General features: G+C 32.6%; 1 protein-coding gene across 1 annotated transcript; it reads right to left on the bottom strand.

Annotated features, from left to right (window-relative positions):
* Positions 1–218: 218 nt before the first annotated feature.
* Positions 219–1475, bottom strand: LOC116128896. The gene has a single exon (XM_031414662.1). The coding sequence runs from the start codon at positions 1473–1475 to the stop codon at positions 219–221; it is 1257 nt and encodes a 418-aa protein (XP_031270522.1).
* Positions 1476–10768: the final 9293 nt, after the last annotated feature.

A 10768-nucleotide genomic window follows, 5' to 3' on the forward strand; every position in this document is an offset into this window, starting at 1 on the left:
GTGACAATTCACCTTATTAGTAACAAATAAACTGGAATTACAAGAACTAGTAGCAATGAAACAACTATGATTATTTGATATGGAAAAATCATCATCAAGAACATAGAGATCTGCCATTCTTTTACACTTGCCAATCATCTTTAGGCTGTGCAGATCCTAGATGATACAAGAATCAGTGAGAAATCTAATATCCAGATGAGCACCCTTCATTAATGAACTCATGATATCAGATTAAATCTGAAATGAGGAATATAATGAACATCTTGTAGCAACAAAAAAGAATTGAGCTTCACAGTTCCAGAAAAATGAAAAGGAATACGATTGTGATTAGGCAAAGTGACAAAAGAATTCTTGAGAGGTTTCATTGTGTGGAAGGCAGATTGATTGAAACAAATATGGCTAGTGGCACCTGAATCTATATTCCAATGTTTAGAAGAATTAAAAATTGGATTAATAGCAACAGAAAAACAAGTACCTGATGCCTGAGCAGAAATAGCATCAGCTTCTGTGCCTATCTTTGCAGCAGAAAGATGAGTATTCAACATAGTCATCAAATGTTGATCCTGAGATGGATTGAGCATTTGAACAAAGCTTCCAAAATTTCTAGAGTTCTCAGCATTTCCACGAGACAAATCATTAACTGAATTGGAGACTTGATTTGCAACAGCAGGGGTCTGATTGGAAGAAGCTTGATGAGAAGTATTAGAATTAAACTTGGGCTTATATACAAGAGGATAACCATGCAGCTTGTAACATTTATCAATTGTATGGCCAACATAACCCCAATGAGTATAGACAGGCTTGTTAGAATTGAGATTATCTTTCCTTTGCCCTCTAGGAAAATTTTGACCATTGTTAGATCGAGCAACATCGTTTTTCACAGCAAAAGCCATAGATTCAACACCTCCAGAACCAACAGAAGTCACATTAACATTCCTCTGATGTGCTTCTTGAGAAACAAGGGAGAAAACCTTGTTGATGGGAGGAATTGGATCCATTAATAGCAACTGACCACGCACTTGAGCAAAAGAATCATGCAAGCCCATCAAGAAACTCATAACATACTCCTTTTGAGAATGATCTGCAAGTGCTTTAGTTCCTCCACAAACACACTTTCCACAAGAGCAGAAAGGCCTGTAATTACTAAGTTCTTCCCAAATTTTTTTCAATTTGGTGAAATAAGCACTAACAGAAGATGAACCTTGAGTGTGATTCATTAGATCACACCTCAACTGAAAAATATGAGGTCCATTTTTCTGCTGAAAATGTTCTTTAAGAGCTAACCACATCTCATAAGCAAAATCAGAGTATATAACACTAGCAGAAATCTCCTTAGAAATAGAGTTAAGAATCCAAGAAATAACCATGTTAATGTTCCGGATCCAAGAATTGAGAAGAGAATCATTACCATCAGGACGAGGAATGGATCCATCAATAAACCCTAACTTGTTCTTCATTGACAGAGCAATCACCATAGCTCGACTCCACGAAGCTTAATTGTCTTCAGTTAGTGGTTGCGACACAAGAATTAGCCCTGGATTATCTTAATGATGAAGGTAATAAGGACTGAAACCATCTTCAATGGTGGAATTGATCCTTGCCATTGATCGAAATTCAAGAACATGAAAGCATGAGAAAATTCCAGAACGAGGACGCACAAGAAGCACTTTATTGCCCTGATACCATATTGAACAAGAACATAGAGAAGAAGATTACTTCATTGATTAATGGAAAAAGGTTACAAAGGAAGTAAAACCGCTGATATATATACAGCTGTACAACCAATGAAAAAATGACACATGTACAAGTCTAACAAACTCCTATATACATTATTTACACGTGCTCTGGTACTATTGGTGGCTTCATTTGGGTTACTGGTTTTGGCACTCGAAAACTAAATAGGCTCCGAGTAATATTGGCGGATTTCTTGTTCACGGTTTTGAACAAAGGTCTTCAGTTGCTCCCGTGAGTTTTTGTTAGCCAACGTTGAATAAATTTCTTGTTATACCTTCTTTTCTCCTTTTCCATGCCAAACAATTCTTTTTTATCCTTATGAAAAGGACCAATTGAAAGCAACTGATAAGCTTCCTCGTTTACTTTTGAAGATTTATAGGAACCCTGGAAATACAGCACCCAAGTGAAGGCTCAAAGAGTTCCTCAATTTCAATTAGCGACCCACTGCTTAAAGTACTTGCTGAGTTATTTATTTCCATCTCCGTGTAACCTTCCTAATATCAAAATCATCAAGTAACGTATGAAATAATCAATCATAGAAAGAAACCCCTTTTCAAATGTTATGCATTGAAAGAATAATTCGGACGTCTTATTATTAATTTATCAGAATTATAAATATATATTATTAAATCTGAGTTGTAAATACGATATCAATCATATGAAATGAATCCAGTAGTGATTAAACTTGATAAAAATAATATCAGTCCGTCCTAACTAAACATATGTATATCAGTATATATATATTAAGATACAGTGACCCATTGACCTTTGTTAATCCAACACTGATGAGAGATGCTGAGTCACATTAAATGTAACTACATTGAATCTTTATCTTATCACAGTTTTATCAACAAACATGTCAAATACGTTTAAATTCTTTAAATACAATAATTTAAATAATAAAAATAGTAAAGAAAGTAAGTTAAGAACCAGAATATTATGTCCCAGAAGGGATAGGTAAAGCTTCTCATATTGACTTCGATTGACTCGGTGTATTGTATTTTCCTTAGACCATCTCCAACTCATTGTACCAATTCGGTGCAAAATTTGCACCAAATTGGTGCAAATTTTGGTACGAAATACTATTCCATCTCCAACCCACAACACCAAATATTATACCAAAAAAAAATTCCTTAGAATATTTTTTTTTCTTTTATTATAATAATCAACAATTAATCTATTTCACTCATTATTTTTGTATATATTAATTAATTATTGGGAATGATATTTTTATTAAATAATAATTATTTTGAAAATTATATTAATTTAATAAAATTAAGCATTTATTTAATCAAATAAACATTACATTGAATTGTTATTTTAATTTATGAGTAATTAAGAATTATGCAAAAAAGAGCTCAACAATAAGGTCAATGATCTCAAAACAACTTTAGTTCTTTTCAATATTTTGATGATCTTACTGCCGGAACTAATCTATCGGAATACTAAATTGTTATTTTAGTTTATGTTGTATTTTCTTTTAATTTTAGTGTTTTTAAATTAGTGTTAATTTTTATTTTGAGTTATTGTAGTTTAATATTTGCATTGAATAAAGTCCTATTTTTAATTTGTCATCATTTTTTAAATTATATCATTATAATCAAATTAAATTAAATACAAATACTCAAATTTGATGTAATTTTTGGTGTAAAATTTAATACTCAAATTAACTTAACAAAATTAAAAACAAAAAAACAAAACAAAAGCAAAAGTAAAAAAAAAAAAAAATATATATATATATATATATATATTTTATTTGCGCTACAGTGTCACGCTAATTTGGCATGGTGCTACAGTATCGCGTTTGTTTGGTGTCTCCAACCCACGTCAATTTGGTGTTTTTTACGCCATTTAGCGTGGGTTGGAGATGCCCTTACCCTTCCTCTCTTATTTAAAGTAAAATTATTGAAATTTCATCTCACTAACTATCCCGAGCCCTAACCCTGTTAGACTTCCGTTAATGAATGCATTGAAAATGATCAATTTACCCTTGTTTTTCCACATTAAACCAACTGAAATAGAATAATTAATTAGTCAAATTAAAAAGTAATTACAAACGTTTAAAAAATAAAAGCCCGCCAAAAATTATCCCACCTATTGAACAGTAACGCAGCCACGGACCGTCCCTATTTGTAGCCCATCGAGCCACCACCAACTAAGTGAATCAACCACTCCAGCACCCTCATCGCACCAAAGAACCGCATCAAAATCCATCACAACGGCATCCACACTAACAAGCCACTATCACAGCCCCACCTCCACCCTCCTTCCCACCCCATAAAACCAACAAATACAGAACCCACATCAACCCAACTCCACATCACGAAAAATTAAAAGAAAAAAAAAAAGAATAATAAGAAAGAATGACTGGTCGATTGGTTTGGTCATGGGGCGCCACGGTGTTAGGGGCGGTTTGCGGTTTGGAGATTGTGCTTTGAGTTAACAAAACGTTTAAAGATAATAAAAGAAAACGAAAGGAAATGGAATTACATCCTTACCCCTTAAATTCTAACAGATTCCAAACACAGTCAATTTCAGGAGTGATTAGTGATGAATTTCAGCTAAGTGATTATTTTTTAAACTTCCTTTTCCAAAAAAATAATAATAATAATAAAAAATTTGAAAAATCATCTGGGGTGGTAATAGTCTTCTCTCATTTAACATTTTTTAATGGGGTTTTAATAGAAGTTGGGCTTAATAAAATAAAATTTAGAGGGTAAATAGCATCACTCTACAATTATTTATTTATATCATTGTTATTTATTCATGACATGATTAAATAATAAAATTATTATTTGTTTATGACACAATTAACGTATATTATAAAATTATGAATTATAATAAGAAAAAATCAAATTTTTATACTTGTAAATAAAGAGAAATTAAAAAAAAAAAAAAAAAAAAAAGGGTAAACTTTGTCTTTTAATTTTTCATTCAATGTGTGCGGATTTTCTTACTATTTTGATAATATTATAGTTCATTATTATTCAGCATATAATATATAATATTTATTAACCTGAATCCAATTAAATGACTTCGGTGTTACCTAGTTTGCCTGGAAACTTAATCACAATTCATGGTTAAAACCCATATGCCAATTAAATGACTATGGTTCATTAAGCAAAAACAATTCTTAAGAAAACGCCGCGTATTGATTTTAGCTCTTAACAAACACTTTTAAGCAGCATTATTCACAAATATTTTATGAAAGAATATGACTGTAAATAACATCTCTAACAATAGCAAATTCATACCATTAATTAAATGTAAATTACATTGTAAAATAAGAAAAGACCATTCAATAAAAATATTAAAACCCCAGAGCTGCCTAGTTATTAAATAAGAGATTCAAAGAGGAAACGAAAAAGAGGGGAGCAAATTTGAGCTGCAGTATTTTCATTTCTTGTTTTTCTAATCTATACAAGAGGAAGATTGTTAGAGTCATGAAAGTGACTCTATTTTGGTGATAAAAAGACCATATGTGTGATTAAAATGGAATCATATTGAGATAATTAAGAGAAATCATGAATTTATGTTTAAAAATCATATTTTGAGTTTTTTTTACTAATTTGGCATGATTGGATTAAAATTTGAGATTGTGTAAGTTGATATTAGGATGTGATTTATTTTCTAGGGTTGATGTTGTCTCATTTATGCTATTCAGGGGTCAAATTGTCATAAAACCTAAGGTTGATTTTGTCACTTTTAGTCATACAGGGACCAATGAAATTTGCCATATTTTGCATAAATCTGCAGCGTATTGATTTTAGCTCTTAACAAACACTTTTAAGCAGCATTATTCACAAATATTTTATGAAAGAATATGACTATAAATAACATCTCTAACAATAGCAAATCCATACGATTAACTAAATGTAAATTACATTATAAAATAAGAAAAGGCCAGTCAATACAAATATTAAGACCAAAAGGAGTTGTTAATTGAAAGAATGTTATCAACCACACTCGGCAGAAAAATTATAGCTCCGACAACAGCTGCCGTGGCTTGCCAAGGATTTCTTAAACATATGTTTCTCAACTTTCCACCGATGCAGTTCCAACGATTGTCGTAGTACGCTCTAAGATGCTTATAAAAGCCGGAGTAATGGGAACCATTTTCTGGAATCTGTTGGCGAAGTTTATTAAAGAGGTCCACTATTACAAGATTCTCGCCCACAAGATTTTTAATAATTCCCTTTTTAACAAGTAGATTCACGTCTTCTACAGAGTAGATAAGGGAATTCATCAACTCCATGTAACTGCGTAAGTAAGTTTCTGATGGATAGTGACACTGCTCCAATGCCATCAAATTTCGAATCAATGATTCAGTGTCGTCATTTATTTCAATGCACGGGATTCGCAGTTCAACTCCATTAAAGAATGGAAAGCGTCGATTTCTCAAGTCTATGCCAAATAAAGATTTAGTTGAAAGAGGCTTAAACTTCACTCCTGCCTCTTGCAATTTGACTGCATTGGGTAAATCCTTTTCAGCTGGTGACTCTTCGGGAATGTTTATTGCATAAAAGCTTTCCCGGGGATGTAAACCCTCCGTATTGGCTCCTTCTAACTCCACTAGAGCATACCTATACAAATCGGTGAAATGTTTGACCTTGATCTCTCTTCTTTTGAGGCAGCCATGGAGGACAAAAAAATGATAAGTGAGAGTAAGGAAGCTGGTAGGGAGTAACTCTCTATCCGGGTCAATGGTGGAGGCTCCAACAGCAGTGACTTCGATCTCTTCGTTATTAGGTGCTCTTCTCTGCAAACCTTGAAGTAAATAAAAAATAGCCGAAAATTATAGTGGGATGAAAGCAACTCATCTGAGTTGGTTGAGGCTGCATCTGCAGTACTGGAGGCGGCTTCTTCTTGGTTACTATTGGTGGCTTCGTTTGGGTTACTGGTGGTGGCTTCCTCTTGAATACTAGTGCTGGCTTCGTTTGAGTTACTGGTGGTGGCTTCATCTTGGTTATCGATGGTGGCTTCTTCTGGGTTACTGGTGGTGGCTTCCTCTTGAATACTAGTGGTGACTTCGTTTGGGTTATTGGTGGTGCTTTCCTCTGGGTTACTGGTGGTGGCTTCATCTTGGTTATCGATTGTTGCTTCTTCTGGGTTATGGAAGGTGGCTTTCTCTTGTTCACTGGTGGTGGCTTCTTCTGCTTCTGGATTACTAGTGTAGGATCTGGGCGTGACGGATGCTCCATCTGGTATGGCGGAGGCGGCTACATCTGGGGCGGTGGAGTGAAGGGCCAAGTTATATAATTCCTCAAGCACAAAATATGGAATTTGATTTTCAAATAATAGTAAGTCCCGTCCTATAGCTTTCAGCCACAACTTATTTAACAAAACATCATCTTTATCCCTTAGGTAAAATCTCAAGAAGAGCTCGATGATGAACACAGCATCACATAAAATCATTTCTACAAACATGGCACTCGAAAACTCAGTGGTCTCCGGGTAATATTGGCGGATTTCTTGTTCATGGTTTTCAACAAAGGTCCTGAGTTGCTCCCATGAATTATTATCAGCCAATCGTTGAATAAATTTCTTGTTATACCTTTTTTTCTCCTTTTCCATGCTAAACAATTCTGTTTTATCCTTATGAAAAGGACCAATTGAAATTAATTGAGGAGTGTAAGCTTCCTCATTTATTTTCCGAAGATTTATAGAAACTCGGGAAATACAGCACCCAGGTGAAGACTCAAAGAGTTCCTCAATTTCCATTTCCATCTCCAAGTAAACTTCCTAATATCAAAATCATGGAGTAACATATAATCAAATATAGAAGAAAACCCTTTTTAAATATTATATATAGAGAGAATAATTCTCTAATCAAGACTTCCGAATATTAATTTGTCAAAACTGTAAAATACCACATCTACACGTAAGGTAAACAAAGCAAGTACCCACTTCCTATCCTTTAAAAAAAAAAAAAAATTTACTACAAAAATAACAAGTTGATGATAGATGATAAAATAATGAATTGCTGATAGAAACTGAAATAATACACTACATCTTCTTTCATAGCAAGGTACAAATAAAGTTACATTGTATATAATTAAACTAAACAGAAAAGAAGTTATTTTTAGTGTTTAAGATTTAAAGTAATATACTAAGAAAATGTAGCCCAGTCAATTGGCCGGCAAAATAAAAAAGAAGTGATTCAACTGTGAAGAGAAAACAGGTGGTGTTCTGTAAAAATTCCAAGCAAATGACAAATTTTGTCTCCTTCGATTATGTTTTCTCTCAACTATACCAAAGATGCAACTCCAAACTTTAACCTTAGATCACTCACTCAAACGCTATTTTCATGTTCAAACTTCAAACTACTTTATCTTGTTTCAACTCGTCAAATTGATCATTTTAAGAGTCACCTTTTTTGGCTAGCCACCCGGATTCGATCATTGGGGCAGGATAAGGGTTTAAAAATGCTGTGGAGAATGATCCACTTCCTATCCTTTTTTAAAAGAACCAAAAAAAAAAAAAAAAAAAAAAAAAAAAGGTTGTTGCTATAAAAATAATGACTTTAGACGAAAACATATTGCAAATGGCTATATATTTTACGTTATAAATTAAGTTTATGACAAAGAATTAGTATCCTTATGAGCTTTTTGGAGCTTTTAAGACATAATTTAGGTGTGCGCTATTTAAGAATTAGTATTCTTAATTTAATTAAAGATGAACACTCACAATATTATGATCATCTCCTATGTGATTTTTTAATAATACAAAAACTAAAGAAATCAAATGGGTGACTAAAAGCAGAAACATAAATAAATATAATAATAAAGCAAAGAAAGTTAAGAATTAACCTGAATTTATGTCCCAGCAGAACTTGAGAATTAACTCCAGCTGATCCTCTCTCGTGCACAAATTTTCTCTTATTATGTTTCTCATATATAAGACTCTCAACAACGCGTAAGTTACGTGTCCAGAGAAGTGTAAACTAAAAAATTAAATGACCAGGATATAAATAACTAAGTAAATGACCACTCATTTTCAATTGGGAATAAAGTGTTATGTTTCTCCATTTCTGTTTGGGACAAGATGAAGCTTCTCATATTGGCTTAGATTGACTAGGGAACAGGCCGCCTCAATGATATTTGAGGTCAACACGATAAATTTTAAATTATTTAAATTAAAATTGTTGTATTTACAATTTATTTTTCTTACCTTTTAAGATGCTTTTGGTGCATCTTTCTCTCTCACTTAATGAAGTCGATTAATATTTATGTTCTGAGCACTTTACCTTTATCTTTTATTAAAATGCTAGAATTTTATTTTATTTTATAATACATCTTTGTTGCTAAACGACAGAAAATCTCTTACCACCCTTTAACGTTTTTGAAATAATTATTTGAAACAAGAAGCCGCCACGACCATCAACCACCACCAATGAGGACACCATCCCTGTAACAAGAAAATTTATGCTAGAAAAGAGCCAATAGCATAGCCATAACACCACCAGATCTAATTATCCTCTAATGCTTAGTCTCTATATCGCAAATCCAAAACAACAAAATTGAATTTGTCCATGATATTAACCAAACCCATGCCCTCCGAAAACGATGATGTATTAGAACCCCGAAGCAACAATATAATAGTTTGTTTTTTTTTTTTTTTTTTTTTTTTTAGGCAGGTGAAGAGAGCAAAATTATTAGCTGGTAAGTATTACAAGTTTAATCAAACCTAACCCCTGATCAATTTGAAATTTCATCTCACTAACTATCCCAAGCCCTAACACTATTAGACTTCAGTTAATGAATTCATTGAAAATGACCAATTTATCATTATTTTCTCACATTAAACCAACTCAAATTAGAATAATTAATTAGTCAAATTAAAAAGTAATTACTAACGTTTAAAAACCCCGCCAAAAATTATCCCACCTGTAGCAGCCCAGTCACTCTACATTTTTGAAAAGTCTAATTGGGTGCGGGAGAGAGGGAGGGGAGGGATGTGGGAGAGATGATGGCGGTGGCGGTTTGGGGATTGTGTTTGAGTTAACAAAATGTTTAAAGATAATAAAAGAAAAGAAAATGGAATTAAATCCTTAGCCCTTAAATTCTAACAGATTCCATACACAGTCAATTTCAGGAGTGATTAGTGATGAATTTCAGCTAAATGATTATTCTTAAAATTTCCTTTTCCAATATATATATAGATATATATTTGAAAAATCATCTAGGGTGGTAATAATATTCTCTCATTTTAAATTTTCTAATGGAGTTTTAATAGAAGTGGGGTTTAATAAGATAAAATTTAGAGGGTAAATAGCATCACTCTACAATTATTATTTATATCATGATTATTTATTCATGACATGATTAAATAATATTATTATTATTTGTTTATGACACTATTAACGTATATTATATATTTATGAATTATAATTAAAAAAAATCAAATTTTTTTACATGTAAATAAAGAGAAATTCAATAAATAAAAAATATAAGAAGGATAAACTGTCTTTCAATCTTTCATTCGATGTGTGCGGATTTTCTTACTATTTTGATAACATTATATTTCATTATTATTCAGCATATAATATATAATATTTATTGACCTGAATCCAATTAAATGACTCTGGTGTTACCTAGTTTGCCTGGAAACTTAATCACAATTCATGGTTAAAAGTTAAAACCCACGTGCCAATTAAATGACTATGTTCTTTTTTTTTTTTTTTTTTTTTGGTATGCTTTTGGCTGTGGTTTCAACAAGTCCCTCATGTATAAAATGCATTCGATAACGCGTAAATTAAGCTTCCAGAAAAGTGTAAAGTAATGAAGAACTGCCGTGGATTAAGGGAAAAATTTTAGGTTCGCAGAGGCCAGAGAGAACCTTCCACAACGATGAGTATCGTTCCACTTGCTGAGAAATAAAATATTGCTACTTTAGAGAAATTATCCGGCAAATGTACTCCATTCCGTGCGGGGTAAAGAACTAAAGATGAAGGGCCTGTTTGTTTATGTATCCGATTTCACACATTCACTTTCCCTGCATTGGAATTCGCGTGGGAGGCGTTCGTTTATATTTT

Source organism: Pistacia vera, unplaced genomic scaffold, assembly GCF_008641045.1.
Source record: "Pistacia vera cultivar Batoury unplaced genomic scaffold, PisVer_v2 Contig204, whole genome shotgun sequence".
NCBI classification, from domain to species: Eukaryota; Viridiplantae; Streptophyta; class Magnoliopsida; order Sapindales; family Anacardiaceae; genus Pistacia; species Pistacia vera.

Bases quoted from the DNA above. Each gene is read 5' to 3' on its own strand.
- LOC116128896 (XM_031414662.1), bottom strand. From the start codon at position 1,475: ATGGTGATTGCTCTGTCAATGAAGAACAAGTTAGGGTTTATTGATGGA.